This window comes from Balaenoptera acutorostrata, chromosome 4, assembly GCF_949987535.1.
Source record: "Balaenoptera acutorostrata chromosome 4, mBalAcu1.1, whole genome shotgun sequence".
NCBI classification, from domain to species: domain Eukaryota; kingdom Metazoa; phylum Chordata; class Mammalia; order Artiodactyla; family Balaenopteridae; genus Balaenoptera; species Balaenoptera acutorostrata.
In genome coordinates this window covers 85522557-85542639 of record NC_080067.1, presented here as the reverse complement: position 1 = coordinate 85542639, position 20083 = coordinate 85522557, and the positions used below count along the sequence as shown (strand labels likewise).

Genomic DNA, 20083 nt, shown 5'->3' with positions numbered 1-20083 from the left:
TTTTTGGCTGTGTTGGGTCTTCGTTTCTGTGCGAGGGCTTTCTCTAGTTGCGGCAAGCGGGGGCCACTCTTCATCGCGGTGCGCGGTCCTCTCACTATCGCGGCCTCTCTTGTTGCGGAGCACAGGCTCCAGACGCGCAGGCTCAGTAGTTGTGGCTCACGGGCCCAGTTGCTCCGCGGCATGTGGGATCTTCCCAGAGCAGGGCTCGAACCCGTGTCCCCTGCATTGGCAGGCAGACTCTCAACCACTGCGCCACCAGAGAAGCCCTGTAATCCTTCTTAACCTCTCTTGCCAAAGGGACAGCAGGTCTTGGGATATCACCGTGAACCAGGCTGCTCAGCCAGTCTGTGTCGACAATACCAGCTTTGAGAGCCTCAGTGTCTGTGCTGCCCACGCGGGTGGAGATGCCACACAGGCACCCAGCCACCACAGGGAGAGCAGTAGTCACCTCCTGCACACGTGGTGGGTTCCCCGACACAGGGTGTGTGCTGAGGGGGGGAGGGGCGTTGCTCTATTTTATGAGTTAATTGCTTAGTATAAGATAGACCCTTTTTGGTTCTTTCAAAATCACACCATCAGGATAATGTCACTTGTTGGTAACAAAGAGTGACACAGTGCCAAAGAGTGGCACATTCTAGGATTAAAAGTAATAATAAAAACTATCATGTATTGAATGATTCCTAGGCACAGGCACTGTCTAAGGACTTTATATGCATTAACTCATTTAATTCTCATTCAGACCTGTGGGGTATGTAATTTTATGATCCCAATTTACACTAGAGGAAGCTGAGAACCTGCGACAACAGGTAATCTGCTCCAGGTCACACAGCTGCTAAGAGCTAGAGCGAGATTTCCTAACTGCCCTGCTGCTCTCTGGGACATTTTGTGCATTGCACCCACTGATCTCTGGCCCAGCTGTCTGCTCTGCTTTGGTTTCCTAGTGCACCACAGCCTCGTGGAGTTTTACTTGCAGGAGCCGAGAAACAAGGACACCTGCATCACGGTCACCTTCCTTAGCAGCAGCGTCACCTCCTTGGTCAAGATCACCATGTACGTAAGTGTCCCACATGGCTGGCTTCTCTCCTTCCATTTACATACATGCACATATAGCCCAGGACAGGCACTGTGTGATCACTGATGGGTGGGTGGAGCCAGCTGAGCTGGGGATGGGGGTGAGGGTGGCACCTACCACAGATGGACCCACAGACACATGCTGGGCAACTGTTCCAGGTTCAGGATCAGTACTGGGTCCAAGTATAGTGTATTCAGACAATAGCAGACAAGCAGGCAGACAGCAGTAATGGAATGTCCCAACAGGTGGTGAGAATTTGGGGATTGGGTCCCTGATAGGAAACAGCATCAGGAATCCAGGCAGGGGCATTAGGGATGTCAGCAAGTAGGAAGGCCTCAGCCATTGGCCCAGGGAGGGCTGGCCAGAGCCTGGGAAGCACCTACTCCTGGGCGGAGGGGTGGGAGGAGAGGGGAGCAGTGCTAGATGGGTTTCTAGAACAGACTCTCAGGCAGAGGGTCAGATAGCAAATGAGTGCAAGGTGAGGGCCAGCAGGGTTGATGCTGAGTGGTGCCAATCCCTGGAACTGGGGCTGATTTCCTTCCTTTGTTGGGTCACACTTGGGCCTCGCAGCTGGTGGGACCAGGCTTGAGGTAAGCAGGCAGAGAGCCTCAACTGCAGGGAGCCGCAAGCCTGGCAGGGGACGGGAACTCAGCAGCAGTGGTGCATGTTTCTTTAAAAAGTCATTGGTTACTCACAAGCCAGCAGGAGACAGACTAATCAGATAAATCACTGTCTCAGTCAGGGCTCAGTCTGGAAACCAGAGCCCAAGCCAGGCACTCCAATAGAAGGAAATTAACACAAAGAGCTAATTACAAATGTGCTGGGAGAACTGAAAACCCAAAAGGAGGGTGGGGAGGCAATGCAGAGATCAGCAACAGGAGTCTCTCCACCCCAGAGCCCGAGGGACAAAGCCAGGTGGTGTTGGTAGAACAAGGAATGGGATGGGGGGTGGAGGGTGGGAATGATTGGCAGGAGTTGGAAGCAGGGAGGAAACGCAGCTGCTCCGAATCACTGCCTGAAGCAGTCTCCCCCCTGTGCCGGGGAGCCTGAGAAACGTGGTTTGCAGGGGGATGGATGGAGCACAAACAGGGACGTGACCAGTGCCCATACACAGAAGTGCACAATTGTCAGCAGTGGCAGAGGCTATGAGAACAAATAAGATAGAGCCCGACCAAGTGTGAAGAAACAGTGTTTGAGTTGAGATCTGAAGGATTTGGAGGATCCTTCCCCCCAGACCAGAGGTTAGTGAGATATGACACGGGGAGCAGACAGCAGTGGGACCAGGCATGGGGAGAGGAGGTTGGAGGGGCAAGTCAGGGTCAGACCATGCCATGCCTGGAAGGACAGGGTTTTATCCTGAGAGCAGTTTGGAGAGCTGCTGGGAATTTTAAGCAGGAGAGTGACGGGATCAGATTTGGGTTTGGAAACATTTCTCAGGCTGCAGTGATGGACATTAACGGTGCTGTCAGGGAAAGACAAGTTTCTGCTGGGAGGAGCTCACGTCTGGGCTCCCAAACACTCTGCCACCAGGCAGGGTTCCAACTCACCCAGGCCGCACAGCACAAGACAGCAGGCAGTCAGGACACCCACACAGATCTTGGGGTGCCCACGTGAGCCTTGCAGATTATAGCTGAGTAATTTTCATTAGATCAGTTCAAGGTCATGTTACTTCTGCAAGGGTGTTTTTATCACCTTTCCAGCCCACTGGTAGATGAGCCGACACTGGCAGGAATCATGACAATGACACACGACTCTGGCTGCTTGTTAGAACCACCTGGAGAGCTTTAAAGAATACTGACAGCAAGCCCCACCCCAGACCAGTAGCAGTAGAATCTCCAGGTATGGCTTCAACCACTACACTGTTAGAAGCTCCCTGAGTGATCGGAATGGACATCCACAGATTCCTTCTTCTTTCTCCCCAAAGAGATTTGCGTTACTGTTTTGAAGAAGGCTATCAGAACATGATTATCTTCAATTCCTTGGTTCTTGTTTCCTCTTGCAGAACAGAAATTGAAAAGAAGGGAGGGGGTTTATGTGTGGCCTTTCCCCTGCTTTCTATAACTTTGTGAAACCCCAAGATTTCCTTCCAATTAGAAAATTTACCCAGGCCAAGTCCCCAGGCCACTCACAGTGTCCTTTGTAGCCCTTCTAGTTTGCAAGCTCTCCATCCAAGCAGACTCTTAAAGTGAATAATCTTCTTATTTTTTCCTCTGAAATACTTCAAAACACTTTTGAAATCTAAAAAAAAAGAAGAAAGAAAGAAAGAGAGAGAGAAACTAAGAAAATGGAACAGCTTTTAAACAAAGTTTTACCGAATCATCCTCAAAAGGACAAAACAAACTATATGACTAATCCTGGGTTAGAAAGTACACAAAGAAGACATTTCATCAGTGTGAAGAGGCCAGAAAGGAAAGGGAAACCATGCTCAGTTTAGACAACACCCAGTGCCACAGCGGAGGGGAAAGCAGCGCCCTCCGGGCTCTCCCTCTTTCTCACAATGCCTCTTTCTGAGCCCAGAGGGGACTGGAACAGGCCAGAGCAGGGCACAGGGGAGGGGGGGCTGGGGCTTAGACCTAGGGCTGTGTGACTCCAAAGCCACAGCTGGGAGGAGACCACACCTGGACTCCACCGCAGCTCTGTCTGGCTTCGAGGCCTGTTGTGTGTTTGTTCACTTGTTTCCATCTACACTTTCACACTCAGTCTAAAATAGAGTAGTCCTCACACAAAATTCTTGGAACTGAACATCCTAGAAGAGGCCTCTACTTCCAGGTAGATGGACCTGAGACTGAAGATATTCACTAATCAGAATTCAGATCTTCACTAACCTGAATTCAGATCTTCACTAACTCGGACCCTTTTCCAGATGTGAAAACCCAAGGGCTACTATTTTGCTGCAGGGTCCACTTATTTACTTTCAAAAAGCAACACCTATTTTCTGCATCACATTCAAAGCTGTGAGGGTGTGGGCCGAGGGGCTGGTGAGGGTGATGCAGAGGACCGTGGAGCCCACCTTCCAGGAACTAACGGACCGGGCTACCCGCACAGCCCCTAGGAGCCAAGGGGAGGCAAAGGCCAAACGTGTGCGGCAGTAAGTTACTTTGCCTTTCCCTTACAGACCTAGACAGCAACGCCACGGGAAAGGAATCATAGCTCACCCCAGCCCTCAGTGCCAGATAAACCAGGTGAAACTCAAGTTTCAGCCTTCCCACCGAGTTTGGAAAAAAGACCGGACTGTCATTATCGGGAAGTTCTGCACTGCTCCTTTGCCCATCAATGACAAGTAAGCCCCGTATCCACCCCGCCCCAGACACACCCACAAGGACCAATCCTGACCTTAGATGTGGCACTTGCTGAGGTGCAATCTCATCACGGGTATGAGCTTCCTTGATGTGGAGGTGACAAAGACCCAGGGTCACCTCCTGCAGGGCCATCTTGGGTTGGGACGCTAAGAAGACAAAGAGGTTGGACTTTAATTCCCCATCCCCACTTTAATATAAGAAACTCCATTTTAACTGAAATATATATATTAAATATGTATAGATAATTATAACATACAATATATATAAAATATATATTTTTATATATATATATATATATATATATGTTTTATTACCTGCTATACTTAGTTTCTCTGTAAGATTTTATTGGAACAAACATTGCTCATTGCATATTTCCTCTTCTTTGGCCTCCACTGGTCACAGTCGTGGGTGTGGATCCAGAATCCCTGTCCCCTTTATCCGGCCTCTAGCAGGCATTTAGAGTATTAGTCTTACCACACCTGGCCCTCAGAGGACAGAAGTGGGCTCGTAGTAATCCAAGAGTAATCATCCCATAGACGATTGTAGAATTCTTTCACCTGACATCACGGAAACACAGGCGCACGCAACTCTGAGCCCTCTCTCCCGACCAACCAGGAACCTGCCCTGAGGACACACCCTCTTGTTGCTCTTCTCTTGCAGTAAAAAGACGGTCTGCTTACCTGAGCCAGTGAACTTACAAGCAAGTGAGACTGTTTCTCATGACCTGAAAATAACCTGTATATAGTTAATATAAGGGCAGGATACATCTCCCTGGATTGGGGGTGGCGGTTCAGCTTATTCTAAGCCATTACTACTAAGAAAGAACGCAGAAGTCTTCATTATTTTCCCCATAATTAGCCACCTTAGAGAGGAGAGAGAGCTCATTTTACAGAGCTTTATCTCCACTGTCAATTTAAAGAAGCTTACAAAGATACCATTTCAACTTTCCTATTCATACTTAACTGCAATTGCCCCATATCCTTGGACATCTGTACCTAGGATTCAATAGAAACATATACAGGAAAAAGGCTCTTTTTTTTCTTTTCTTTTTCAAATAAAACTCCATGGAATATCGGAATCGTTTAATTGTTTTATTGGTATGGAATTCTGTTATGTACAAAAAATGTGATTTACGGTCTGTGGGATTGGAGAAAACAGTAGATGCTGAATTCTCTATATTAAAATAGCAATTGTGAGACTTTCCTGGTGGCCCAGTGGTTAAGAATCTGCCTTCCAATGCAGGGGACGTGGGTTCGATCCCTGGTCAGGGAACTAAGATCCCACATGCCACAGGGCAACTAAGACCGCGTGCCGCAACTAAGAGCCAAGGCAGCCAAATAAATAAATAAATGTTTTTTAAAAATAGCAGTTGGAAAGAAGTGCTTGGTGTAAGAGAGGGGGTGGAGGGTGGGGAGGAAGATGGTACCACTCACCATCCCTTACCATTGCCTTCTCTGGGTATCTGGAAGGTTTGGGGGACCAGAGAGATCTTTTGGGAATATAGGTGGATTTTCTTTGGGTCAGTGTTTCCCAGACTTTGATGTTTATAAATAACCTTGTATCAAGCCACAGTCCAACAAGAAACAGATGGTGTGCTCAAATTGTGTAATTTGAGAATTTAATAAAAGAACTATTTATAAAGGTGTTAGTAGGAAGTGAGGAAACCACAAGGGACAGTGCAGTTCCCTGGGACTGGGGGCAGTGGGAGCTACTACCGTCCTATGTCTGAAGAGGCCAGAAGAAGGAGCACCAGAGTCTGGAGACAGAGAGGTCTGCGGGACCCTTGGTCAAGGAACAGTCATCGGGCAGCAATCCTGCAGGGAGAGAACCAGGGAAAAAGATTCTCCACCCTCGCTCTTCTTTCCTCCCCCATTCTTCTGGTGCTCCCACTGAGTGATTGCAACCAGAAGCCAGAAGGCAAGAGGCACGTTGATGTGGCCCTGGGGTATAAATCAAGGCAGAGAAGGGTGAGAATGGCTGCGATGGCCGTGGGAACAGACAGAGAGACATGACACACCTTCACTGCTTTCTCCATAGCCAGGTATTCCTGGATTCCTCTATACTTAATGATTTTGTTTAACTCTTAAAAACCATTTTAACCATTTTTAAGTGTACAATTCAGTAGTATTCACTACATTCACATTGTTGTGCAGCCATTACCACTATCCGTCTCCAGAACTTTTTCATCATCCCGAACTGAAACTCTGTCCCCATTAAACAATAACTCCCCATTGCCCCTCCCTCCAGCCCCTGGTGACCACCATTCTAATTTCTGTCTCTATGAATTCTACTCTTCTAGAGTACCTGATACAACCATACAGTATTTACTTTCGTATCTGGCTTGTTTTACTTAACATAATGTTTTCAAGGTTCATCCATGTTGCAGCATGTGTCAGAATTCCCTTCCTTTTTAAGGGTGAATAATGTTCCATTGTGTGTATGAACCACATTTTGCTTATTGATTCATCCATCAGTGGACACTTGGATTGCTTCCACCTTTTGGCTATTGTGAATAATGCTGCTATGAACATGGGGATACATACAATGTTTGAGAATTTTTTTTAAAAACCTAAATAAATGGGCTTTGAAAGGAAACTGCTGACTTGCCGATTCACTCTCCATGGTAAAGGCTGGGTGAATGATGCAAGCAACAGGCTGCAACTGCTCCAACTGGGCCAAGTCACCTAGGTCACCAGGAGAGAGAGGGAGCCTTTGTCGGAAGGACAGGTGATGCATTGTGAATGCTCACAGACACACTTTGTTTTCTGCACCGTCCACCCCAGTCAGTAGAACATGTTTGAAGAAACTTCTTCAATATGCAGGATTGGAGTTCTTTTTTTTTTTTTTCCAAAACCCAAACCCCTCTTTTGTTTTATCCCTCCCTTTACTCCACCCAGGTTCCCAGCAAGAACCTCCTTAGAGACAGACCTACCCCGGGCTGTATGAGGCTGCACTTCCTGTTCTCTCACTTGAAATCACTGTTAGACTCCCTCACATTTTATATTGCTCCCCATCAGAAACTTTAGATCATTACCTTAAATGGAAAACCAGTTTCCCTTATCATAAATTAATCCTAAAAATAAATACAATGAGAGCATAACAATGTTTAAAATTCCAACTAGATACCGTGGCTTGCTGCAAGCTCTATGCCCCAGGCCTGTTTTTTCCTTATTAAAAAGAAAAGATTAACAAGTATAAGGGAGATGTCAAAAACTTATCAACACCAAACAGAGACTTTCTTCTATATATGTAATCAGTGGACTGAAAGAAATTTAGAGCCGGACTAGCAATTTCACCATGAGATTTGATGTTATTTAAGGCTGGGTCTATGTGCTACCTTAAACTGTCTTGCCCAGGGGTACACTGCCCACACTCTAGAAAACCTGGCTTTACGTAGGTGGAATGTGTGTGGGGTTAGGAAAAAGGGAGCGGTAACAGAACTTGCTTGATGGCAGGGCAAAGGCAGAGCAAGGGTTTCCCCTCCACACCCTTGTCGCTCCCAACCCCTGCAGAGAACTTTTCTTGAACAGAGACTACCACGCAAGTAATTCAAGAGTCAACCCCTGCCCTTACGGGCACTGCACACATGAATTCCAGAGGCTTCCTCTCTCTGGTCACTCTACTCTGAGTGTGTTCAGTTTGTACTGAGGTCCCAGGACCGGGCTCCGTATACCAGGCCTTCTCCCCCAGGGTACACCAGAGACACACGTGCATTTGTTCTTTGTTGTAATCCTCCATTGCTTCACCCAAGAGTCGCTTTAGGGTTACCCACAATACTTCAGCTTTTAAAGGTCTGTATTCTTATTGATCCAGCTTACTTGCTTTCAGCTTGAGTTGACTTTTTGAACCTGAATGAACTTTCCATGTAACCCAGTTCCTTCACATATTATTATTGTAGTCTCTCCAACCTGTCGGGAATTTTTCACATGATAATCTTATCCTTAAGAGTACTTAGCTCTCCCTCCAAGCTTTATGTCATTTATATCTATATCTATATGCAGATATATGACATATTTTGTAGACTCCTTTTTCATAACTATAGCTAAGAACTTGAAAGGAGAAGGTCAAGGGTAGACACCTACCTCTAGAAGCATCTTTAAGATCAGTCAATACTCTGAACCTTCACGTATATTTCTAACTCATGTTTATCTTGGCTACTTACATATTATGAGAAAAGTTTCAATTCTTTATATTTACAACAAATCCCCTGATTAAAATATGATTAATTTAACTTTAGCATGACTTAATTCCCAGAAATGCAGACTCCTAATAATTGCTACTTTATTTCCTAAATACATGCAAGCAAACTTTTTAGTGATTTGTTCCTGGACTTTGCTGGGAATCAACATCAACCTTCCTGATCTCTAATTTTAAGAGTCTCTGCTTTCTGATTACTGCAGCAAATATATTCATCCACCGTCTTCTACCTCTTCTCTTTGGGATTATCTAGTGATGACTGAATAAAGACCCCAGTTACCCCACAAGGTCTTCCTAAAACAAGATTATAATTCAGGGTCTGGGTACCAGGATTGATTTAAAGCAGTTGAGTGATTTCAATCTTGGTCTTCATGTTAATTTCCCTCCAAAATCCACCCCACCTTACTATATATATATTTTTTTTTAATTACAAAAGCAATACATGTGCATTTTAACAAGTCAGACTGTAGACACATAGTTTTCATGGCCCCGAGGTAATAAATGTTAATAGCTAGGTGTATGTCCTACACATCTCTCCACATTAATACAAATATATACACACATGATTGTTGTTGTTTTTTGTTTTGTTTTGTTTTTTAACAAAAGTGAAATCATAGCACACACATCATTCTGCAATTTTCCTTTGTTATTCACAATATACCATGAATATTCCTCCTGGGCTATACATAGACTTAATTTATTCCCTGGATGTATACATTCCACAGCATGGGCATGTCATAATTTAGCCAACCGTTTTCTTGGTGATGAATATTAAGGTTGCTTCTAGTTTTCTTCAACTACAAATGATGCTGCAATAAGTATTTTTGTACATCTATTCTCATACTGGTGCCTTCATTTCTATATGATAGATTTCTTTGGTGAGAATAGCTAGGTCAACAGATATATCAAAAGGTTAGCAGTGCTGGATTACTTTCCAAAAATGTCATACGAATTCATATACACTCTGACAATGGTTGAAAGAAATAGTTTCCTTGCGATTACTTATTCAAGTAATTGCCTCCCTAAGATAAGTAGCCCAAATCACCAAATTTCTCCTGTGGAGTTACTATGTGCTGTTCAACACTTTCCAAGTTGGCCGACCAGTTATACGCATCTGTGAAATTGGAATGATGCGCTCTCCTTCAGAAGTATAGGGGCCTGAGATTTTACTACCTTTTTGAAATGGCATTCATTCAGACAGAGCAGTCTTCAGAGCAGTGAAACTCCTGATGGGTGAACTATGATGAACTTTTTAAAATAAAGCCTATTTTTTTATGATCATAAAATTCAACTAATTTAAAAATTTTCAGTCAATACAGAATGCTATGTAAGAGAAAGTGAAAAGCTAAAACTTCCTGAGCATTTAGTATGTGCCAGGTAGCATTCTAATCTCTTTATATAAATTATCTTACATAATCTTCCCAACAATTCTGTGTATTACTTCATTTTACATATAAGAAAACTGAGGGACAGGAAAATTAAACAACTTCCCCATGGTTAGACAACTAGCAATGAGTGAAATCAGGATTCACACCAAACCATCTGACTCCATCATCTGGGCTCTAACCTCCACATTATAGTTATACATATAAACTTGCTGAGGTTGGTTTCTAGTATTTAGATGTCTTAACCAACATATCTAAAGAGAGATCTCCTCAGTCTGGCCCCATTCAATCTAACTAAAGTTACCTGCCATTTCCCTCAATGTGCTTAAGCCAGGATCCTCTAGCAAATACTGTGGACAATGCCATCTCCAAGCCTTTGCACCTGCTGCCCCCACTACCTCTGTTCAGATTCTGCCAGTCATTCTGGGTCCACTTCCAGTTCTACCTCCCCCGGGAAGCCTGCCACCCACATGTCATTGCAGTTGGTACCTGTGCAGCCTCGCAATGGCGGTTAATAGCTTATTCCATGTTGGTCAGGTTTCTATGATGGGATTGTAAAGTCCTTAAAGGCAAGGACTATGTTTTCTCATTCTCTGTGTCTTCCATGTTGTAAGCATGCAATAAAAGCTCCTTCAATTGAATTAAAGACAATACTCTAATTATGAAGACAAAGGCAACGAGAGAAGATCAGGCACAGAGTGGCTTAACTCTAAAGGTTGGTGTCTTTTCATAAGTTTCAGGAATGGCCTTCATTTATGCAACTTGTTGTAAAATTTCACCTGCCATTGTTACACTTTAACCTTTAAAATCTCTACAGGAGGAAGCTCTGGTTGTACATGTAAAGGAAATTATACTGAAACATAAATCTTCCCAAATTTCTGCATTCTCATCCAGTCCTTGATCTCCTTGTTGAGTGGTCCTAAGTGACATTCTGAAAGTGACATACTGCTTTCCCCAGCCTTAAACACACCTCTAACCTCACTCTTGAGCTCACCCAGGCCCAGGGGTGACCAATCATAGCCCTGCCTCTACCCCAGAAGAGGTGGCTCCTTCCCCTTAGAGGAGAGCTTTGAGGTGATAGGACTATTGCCATGCCTGAGTCCTTCCATGCCCCTCTGTAGGCCCTGAAATCCTCCCTGATCCTCAGGATTCACCCTCTCATTTATGAAACCATACTGTTTGATTTATGTGGCCATTCAGTGTCTTGACAGCAGCCCAAACTCAATCCATGCAAAATCAAATCAACATCTCCCCTAAAGTTGTTCCTCCTCTCCGTACTGTAATAGCCTCCACCATCATCCGCCATCCAGGCTTGAAGCCTGAGTCATCTTTGACTCAGAACATCACAGGGGTCAAAAAAAAAAAAAAGCTCATTTCCCTCCTTCCTCCTAATACTTGATTTACACTCAGACACTGTCACTTTCTTCAAAATTTGCCTGATATGTGTCCCTTCCTGCCTATTCCCTCAGACATGTGGTAAGACCCTGGATCCAGTACCAACCTCGAACTCGTCTCTTTTCCTCCAGCTTCTTTCTCCTCTAGTCCATTCTATTTACCTGCGCAGATAATTCCTTGTATAAACTCTTTAAACTTATCATTCTCCTGCTCCAAAATTTTCACTGATGTCTTTAGCTTAAGGGCTTCATTAACTTCTTAACCTAGAATTCAGGAACTTTCGCTGTGGCTAAATCCTTATCTTTTTTCCTTGATTTCTTTCTTACTCTTTTATTTAAAATTAATTAATTTATTTATTTATTTATTTTTGGCTGTGTTGGGTCTTCGTTTCTGTGCGAGGGCTTTCTCTAGTTGTGGCAAGCGGGGGCCACTCTTCATCGCGGTGCGCGGGCCTCTCACTGTCGCGGCCTCTCCCGTTGCGGAGCACAGGCTCCAGACGCGCAGGCTCAGTAATTGTGGCTCACGGGCCCAGTTGCTCCGCGGCATGTGGGATCCTTCCCAGACCAGGGCTCGAACCCGTGTCTCCTGCATTGGCAGGCAGATTCTCAACCACTGCGCCACCAGGGAAGCCCCTCTTTCTTACTCTTTACCAGAAGAAATCTTTAGCCCCTGCTGGGTTGATCCACTATAATTATTATTATTGTGTTCTTTAAATAACCTTTTATATTAGTCATCAAGCCACAGAGTGTCAGAGGAGGAAACCAAGGCCCAGAAAGATTAGGGGAATTGCCCAAGGTCGTCAGCCAATAGAGGAAACCATAACCCCTCTCTCATTTATATTGCACTTCCAAACCTGGGCTGCACTTCTATTGGGTTTTAGTAACTCTAAATGACCTTCATTGCACATAAGTGTGAGCTTTAATAACGTTTTGAAGATAAACAAAGGACAGTGTTTATCTGGAAGTAAATTCCTGCTGCTGCCTTGAAGCTCTGGATCTCTAACATCAATCCAGGCCTAAGCCAGTACAGATTCTTATTTTAGACAGAGCTGGATGGTGGAGAGGTGGAAAGAAATCTAGGTTTATATCCTGGGAAGGTCAGCTCAATATGTGGGCACCCCTCTTCATGGCACTGGGGTCAGACTGACTCAACTAAAAATGCCGCTTCTCTCTTGCAGTCACCAGGACTCTCAACTTTAAAACTCCCAGTGTTCACTCAGCCCTCCTGCTTTGGGCTTGAAACTGAATCCACCCCAACCTCGAGATCACTCCCTTTGACTCTCAACCTAACCTTCCATTCAGATGTTACCCTCTGCTATATTCCTTATCTGGAGAATACAATGAAATGGGTAAAACTGGAGGCAGGTAATCACAAAAGCAGAATGTTCATTCATTCATTCAGCAAACCTTTACTATAAGCCAGTGATGTACTGTGTACCAGGCACCGTTCTGAGGGCAGTCTTCTTAACAATACAACCTACTGAATGCTTACTATGTGCCAGGCATGGTTTTAAGTATAGAGAGAGAGAGAGAGAGAGAGAGAGAGAGAGAGAGAACTCTTACAACAAACATATGAGATAGGTTCTTTTTTATTGTCATTTTACATATGAACAAGCTGAGGTGCAGAGCAGTTCAGTTACTGGATTGTGAATGACACAAGGCTAAGTGGCAGAGCTGAAATTCGAACCCAGGCAGTCCAGCTCCAGAGTTTCGTATTCTTAACATTATGTTGATAGGGCATCCTAACCCAATGTCTACTTGTGTCACCCCCATCTCCTTTTTAAAGAAAACTTAATTTAACAAACATTTACTGGTAATGACAAAGTGTCTGGCCATGTGCTACATGCTGAGAATGAAAATACAAATAAAACAGAAAGGACTGTTCTCTTCAGAAGCTCACACATTAGTGAGCCATCATGTGCTACTGTTGGTGGTCCTATAATTTACTTTAAAATACTTCAGCTAGACAGTGTGATAAATGAGTTATCTTTAGTCACCATTCTTGGAATATTTGATCATTTATCCAAATCAGGAGTAATACTCTAGGGGCAGTCATCTGACATTTCATCAAAAGCTCACAGTCCAGAGGCAGCTACTATAATCGCTTCAGTCCTCTTCATGTCCCCATGTCCCCCTCTCAACCCTCAGAATCCCTGGGAAACTTTTACAACTACAGATTCTAAGCCTAGGGGCCCCAGAAATTCAATTTTAACTGGTTTGCTATAGGCCCAGTTTTATATTATTTTATATATTTATATAATATATATATTATATATATAGTTTTAAACTTTTTATTATGGGACATTTCAAACACATACAAAATTAGAAATATAGCATAATGAATCTCCATGTACCCATTATCCAGCTTCAACAACTATCAAGTCTTGTGGCTGTCTTGTTTTATGTAAGGCATTGTTATTTTTTAAAAACTTCCCAGTTTATTTTAATATGCAGCCAGGGTTGAGAATCACTGCTCTAAACAAATAATTTCAATGGGATCGTTGCAAACAAAGAAGTATGCATCAGACATAGTGGAAGCAGGGAGGGGGATGATGAACTCTGACCACTTAGGGAAAAGGGGTAGGGTTTCCATGACTCCTCTCTGGATCTCAGGGTCTCCAGGGCTAAACCATCCCTTGGCAGCTCTGATGTCTGCGACCCCGCCAGAGGTGCTTCTTTAGCTTGGCCTGCGGATCCCAGGCTGGAAGGTGGAATCACACGCCCACACACCCACAAAATGAAGGCCTTCTCAAATATATATATATTTAGTTGCATTAAAGTGGGGTTTACTAGGTTAAAGTAACACAGTATAAACGTGAGAGTTTTTTTAAAAATATGCTTATGTTTGTGACAAAGAAAACAGATGTTAAAATCATTTAGGAGTTATTGGAAGGGGGAAAAGGAAAGAAACATAAGGGGAGCCGTGAATAACGAGGAATCGGGTTACGTGATAGAGTGGGGCAGGGCGCAGTCCTTAGCACGCGGCTGTTGCAGCGCTCTGTTACCATGCAACCCGTTACCAGGCAACGGTTACCGGGAGACCACTAACGCCCGACGGTTAGAGCAGCAGTTGGAAGTCCCGCTCGGCCATTGCTTGGCGCCGCAGTGGGCCCCTCCCCCAACGAACAACTGTCAATGAGCCACCGTTAGTGGCCCCGCTCGGCCAACGGTGGGCAGAGTAGTGGTCCTCCAAAGGAGAGTGCGGTGAGAGGCGGATCCCGGCCTTCTCCCCGGGGCCCTCCAGCTCACCCGGCCTTGGGCAGGTGAGCTGGGGGGCCCAGGGAACAGGCTGGGGGCTGTGTCCTGCAGGGCGCCAGAGCCCTCGCCATGGCCATCCACTGGCCCGCCCCAGGCCTCGACGTGGCAGTGAACCTCTCCCCCATCCCCGCCTCTGTGACCTAATGACAGCCGCAGTCTGCATGGGTTGCAGCCTGTGGGGCCTGGCCTCCTAACCACCGTTTGGGCGGCCTGAGGAGCCTGAGGCGGGTTGGGTCCTGGGCACCTGGTTTCCTCAGTGATGACGGCTGGGCGGGGTCTGGGGACCTGGCCCTGAGGGCGCCACCAGCTGAGATCTGCCTCGTGGGCCGGGCCTGGGCACTGGTGGGAGGACCAGCCTGGATGCTGGAGGAATGCTCCCGGGCAGGGTAGCCGGCCCCCGCAGGGACCCCCTCCTCTTAGCCAGGACCTGGACCTCGGAGGGTGAAGGTTGAGCCTTGGGACCTTGCCCTTTCTCGTCAGAACAGAGAATAACATTTGTTTTGGTGGAGGTTTACAGGAACATTGTGACCTGACTGTGACCTGACCTCAAGAACAAAGGATCTGACACCAAGAAGTTTGCAACCACTAACCACGCTCCTCCCTCACCTTTCCTATAAAAGGGCTTGGCTGAAAGCTTTCAGAGAGTTCGGGTTATTTAAGGCATGAGCCACGTGTTTCCTTGCACAGCCTTGCCATAAACCTTTCTCTGTTCCAAACTCCTGATGTTTTGGTATTGTTTGGGCTCACTGTGCCTCGGGCACACGGATTTGTCCTCAGTAACAATTGCAAGAAACAGGGAAAAGAGAAGAAACCAAATCGGAGAAAGGAGAAGGAGTCGCCAGTGTTTTCCTCTCAGACACTTCAGGAAGGAGCAGGCATGAAGGCCAAGCTGTCCAGGGGCAGGAGATGGGGGATACCAGGCCTGAGCCTGGAGACACCAGACAGAAAGGACCTCCTTCCTCAGTCACACATGAGTCAAAGAGAAAGAGTTCTGGCTTGAATAGTGAACAGAAGCCAAAGAAAACTGCAAAGCAGAACTAGAGGTCTCTAAAATCCCACGTGTTAATCTGACCCAAATTGAAATGGGTAGCAACTGAGTTTAGCAAAGCTCTGTTACCACCTAAATGCCAGACCTGTAGCACCGTGTGAGGTGCCGGGACCACGGCCACAAGTCAGAGTCCGCCCAGCCCTCTGGTGCCTCCAGAGGGAGTCTAGGGGGAGAGGAGGGCTGGGCGAGGTGGCCCCAGAGGATCTAGGGTCCTGCGGGGACTGGTGATACTGACAGAGCTGGAGGGAAATGGCGAGAGTGTGGGAAGGGAGGGGATGTTGACACTAGCCTTGAGGGACGAGTAGGGTCCAGGGCTGATGGGAGGGGCAGAGGGCAATTCCAGGCCATTGAGCAGTTGGCAATTGCAATCATGTGCTGTGCGGAGGAGGACTCCTGGGAAGCCTCACGTCAGATAAGTGAACCAAAAGTGAAATAAAATCCCATGACCTCCTGGGAATTTCTGAGTAGGAGTCAGTGTATAAATTCAATGACGATTAGAAGTGAAACTGCTGAGGGCATTGCTCACACTTCTTCAGTCATCAGGATTTGCGGAGGCGTCTACAGGAAACCAGGGTGTCCAGAACATACAGGGAAGAAGGCACAGGGCCTCTAAGGTGGACTCGACTCCCCTCCCAGGCAGTTCCCCCAGGGTCCCGCACAGGTGACTGCCTCTCTCTTCCCTTCGCCATCACACGCTCTGGCCTCTGGTAGGGGCGGAGCAGGCGCGCAGCTCTTAGCCCGAGACTGTTATCGCGAGACGTTAGCGCAGTAGTTAGAGGTCCCGCTCCGCCAGCAGTCAGCCTCACAGGGCTCTTATCGCGAGACGGTAGCGCAGTAGTTAGAGGTCCCGCTCCGCCAGCAGTCAGCCTCGCAGGGCTCTCCCCGCAGAGAGTGCGGTGAGAGGCGGATCCCGGCCTTCTCCCTGGGGCCCTCCAGGGCCCTTGGCCTAGGGGCCGGTGGGTGAGCTGGGGTTCCGGGGACAGGCTGAGGGCTGTGTCCCGCAGAGCTCCAGAGCCCTCGCCACGGCCGACCACTGGCCGGGCCCAGGACCCAGCTCTGCGACCTAATGGGGCCGCAGTCCATGGAGGCCTCAGCAACTGGAGTGTATGGACACTGCCATTAAGGTAACAGCTTCAACCAGCTTCAGTCTCTCCATTCAAGTTTCAAAAATTGGTATAGACGAGACCGGTTGTCTACCCCTAGGAGGCGGCCAGAGGTCAGGGTTAGGCTGCAAGGACGTCGCACGTCGTCGCTTCAGGTCCGCCTCTGTGGTGGTCTGCGACTGCAAGCTGGGAATTCGCCTGATTGGTATTCGCCACAACGTGTACCCCTGATCCTACACAAATGAGTCTCTCCAGTGTAAATGAAAAGCCTGTGGGCCGGCTGGGTCCCCGGCGCCTGGCGGGTGTCCTCAGTGGTGACGGCTGGGCAGGGTCTGGGGACCTGGCCCTGAGGGCGCCACCAGCTGAGATCTGCCTCGTGGGCCGGGCCTGGGCACTGGCGGGTGGACCCAGCCTGGGTGCTGGATGAATGTTCCCGGGCAGGGTAGCCGGCCCCCTCAGGGACCCCCTCCTCTTAGCCAGGACCTGGACCTCGGAGGGTGAAGGTTGAGCCTTGGGACCTTGCCCTTTCTCGTCAGAACAGAGAATAACATTTGTTTTGGTGGAGGTTTACAGGAACATCGTGACCTGACCTCAAGAACAAAGGATCTGACACCAAGAAGTTTGCAACAACTAACCACGCTCCTCCCTCACCTTTCCTATAAAAGGGCTTGGCTGAAAGCTTTCATGGAGTTCTGGATTTTTAAGGCATGAGTCACCCATCTCCTTGCATGGCCCTGCAGTAAACTTTTCTCTGCTCCAAACTCCGACGTTTTGGTATTGTTTGGCCTCACTGTGTGTCGGACACACAGACTTGCATTTGATAACAGTATCTCACAACCCACTGACCATTTCAACGGCCTTGATTATTCTCCTGGCTTTGTTCTCTCTACTCAAGTCCCTCAGAACTTGAATATTTGGGAAACAGCTATGCTCTGCCAGGCGCTGTGGTGTGCACTGAACACAATCTCCCTCCGTGCTTCTTTGAGAGCACCACTTCCCGGTTCACGTCCCACTGCGTTGTGACTGGAGCTCAGATTCCACAGCTGGTCACTGAGAGCTGTTGCTTCTCTTCTGCGAGCATGCCTTACTTGTACCTCCAGCTCACAGACTCACATGCATCTTTTACCTGAATTTTTTTCTGCTTTGCCTACCTTTCTCTGTATTTTAAGGCACAGCTCAAAGTCAGCTTCTTCACGAACCCCTCCTGGTCCCAGAAATGGGAAGTGACACCTGCTGAACTTCTGTAGCTCTTGTAGTGTTTTCAACTACTCATGTAAGGCTTTCCACAATGGACTGGAGTAGTGCTTATTTGTATATGTGTCAGGGATCCAGCTTCACCTTAAACTGGTTATGAGCCGCAAGAAGCCTGATAATCTTCAGAGGAGTCAGGCCCAGGGAGCTTGACTTAATAAGGCCTTGGTGGAGATGTGGGAGAGTGCCTGTAATTCATGTATCTTCTTTTCTAGATCTGGAGCTCCTTCAGGGCAGAGACCATGGGTGATTCACCCAGCAAAGCATGTGGTGTCCAGAATAGTGTTTGACAGCAGTGGATATTTAGTAAGTATTCATGAGATAAAAGAATATTTATTGTCCTCTCCTTAGAGCAAATCTGACTATAAGTCAGGCTTTATTCCAGAATACATGAAGTTGTAACCCAAAGATTTTATTTTCACATGTGTGGACCTCTAGCATGGGATTTTGTAAGAGGTTCACAAATCCATATAATGTCAACAATATAATGGAGACTGAATAAAAACAATGCTTTGTACATGTATGTAATGCTCTGTTTCAGATAGGTAAAGATACCATTGTGGTAAATTTTTTAAATCTACAAATTTATCTATAACCCTATTGGAATCCAAATATCTTATGCCATTACATATTACATTAGATAATAAAAGCACAACTTCTACCACGTTAAGGTCTGATCCATTTATTTATTTGTTTGTTTATTTATTTATTTTTGTGGCAGTCCTTGCTGATATTTTTATTTTTTAAAGAAAGGAATACAAATCACTTTCCAAAGTTAGCTTAAATGCTATCCTGCCTGGGAGGAAGGATAATGGGCTAAATGACTTCTCAAGTTCTTTCTTTTTTAGGATTTCAATCCATAATTTTTATTTTTAAAAAAATTTTATTGGCGTATAGTTAATTTAAAATTTTGTGTTAGTTTCTGCTGTACAGCAAAGTTAATCAGTTATTATACATATACATATATCCACTCTTTTTTAGATTCTTTTCCCTTACAGGTCATTACAGAATGCTGAGTGAGTTCCCTGTGCTATACAGTAGGTCCTTGTTGGTTAACTATTTTAAATATCGTAGTATATACATGTCAGTCCCAAACTACCAATCTGTCCCTCCCCACTGTTTCCCCTCTGGTAACCATAAGTTTGTTTTCTACATCTGTGACTCTATTTCTGTTTTGTAAATAAGTTCATTTGTACCATTTTTTTAGATTCCATGTAAAAGCAATAAGGTCTGATCCTTTTAAAAACAAACACACACATTAAAAGCGGTTTCCATCCTGAGGAACCTCTGTTATATACCACATGTATGTAACAACAGCCCTGCCTGGGCCGTCCTCCAGCTTGGGGGGTGGCCCCACACCCCAGGTAACATTTTTGAGTCTCAGTTTACAATGTACAAGGAGCTTTTTTGTTGTTTATTGCTTCATTCACTCCCTACAACAGCCCTCAAGGATTGACAAGAGAGCTGTAGCATTTGGCAAGACTGACAAAGGGCTTCTATTGTGAAATGTACATGGAAGAGACAGAATTCCAACAAGAAAGAAAATAAATACATAGTATAACTTTGGGGGAAAAAATGAGAAAAGAACAGAAGAGCAATATAGAACACACTGCAAAGTTCTACAAAGCACATAATCGGAATCCTAAAAGGTGAGGAAAGAGAACACAGGGCAGCCCTGAAGACAGGGCAAGAGGACAGACGGTGGTGGTGAGGTGAGGTGGGTGTCTTAGCTGGGTTGGTGACATTGAGCTGAGAACTGAGTGACCAGAAGAAGTCAGCCAGGAGAAGGTATGATTGAAAAGCATTGCAGAGAGAAAGAAAAACTGCAAAAGCCCTGATATAGAAAGGAGCTGGGTGTGTGCGAGGAGCACGCAGAAGTCTAGTGTGGCTGAAACATGATGAGTGAGAATAAGAGCAGAATGGTGTACGGCTGGAGAGACAGGCAGGTGGGGTCTTGTGGGTCATAAGTAGCTAAAAGAGTAGCATTCGTCAGCATTCCTTTTACTCTCCCACATTGCCCAGTCCCTTTAATCAACAGAACACAGAGCTGATTATTAAGTAGGTCCATGTGACTAG

At 46.1% G+C, this 20083-nt stretch overlaps 1 protein-coding gene across 4 annotated transcripts in view; it reads left to right on the top strand.

Moving 5' to 3' along the window:
• PLA1A (phospholipase A1 member A) overlaps positions 1–5449 on the top strand; it is a 33351-nt gene extending 27902 nt beyond the window's left edge. For 2 of the 4 annotated variants that reach the window (XM_007181880.2, XM_007181879.2), the window contains 3 exons: positions 942–1050; positions 4188–4352; positions 5032–5449. In XM_007181880.2, coding sequence (XP_007181942.2) covers positions 942–1050; positions 4188–4352; positions 5032–5116 — 359 coding nt within the window. In that variant the 3' untranslated portion in view covers positions 5117–5449. Of the gene's footprint in view, positions 1–941; positions 1055–2772; positions 2910–4187; positions 4353–5031 lie in introns of those variants that run through there. The other 2 variants (XM_007181881.2, XM_057546102.1) reach the window with 2 other exon arrangements.
• The last annotated feature ends 14634 nt before the right edge of the window (positions 5450–20083 follow it).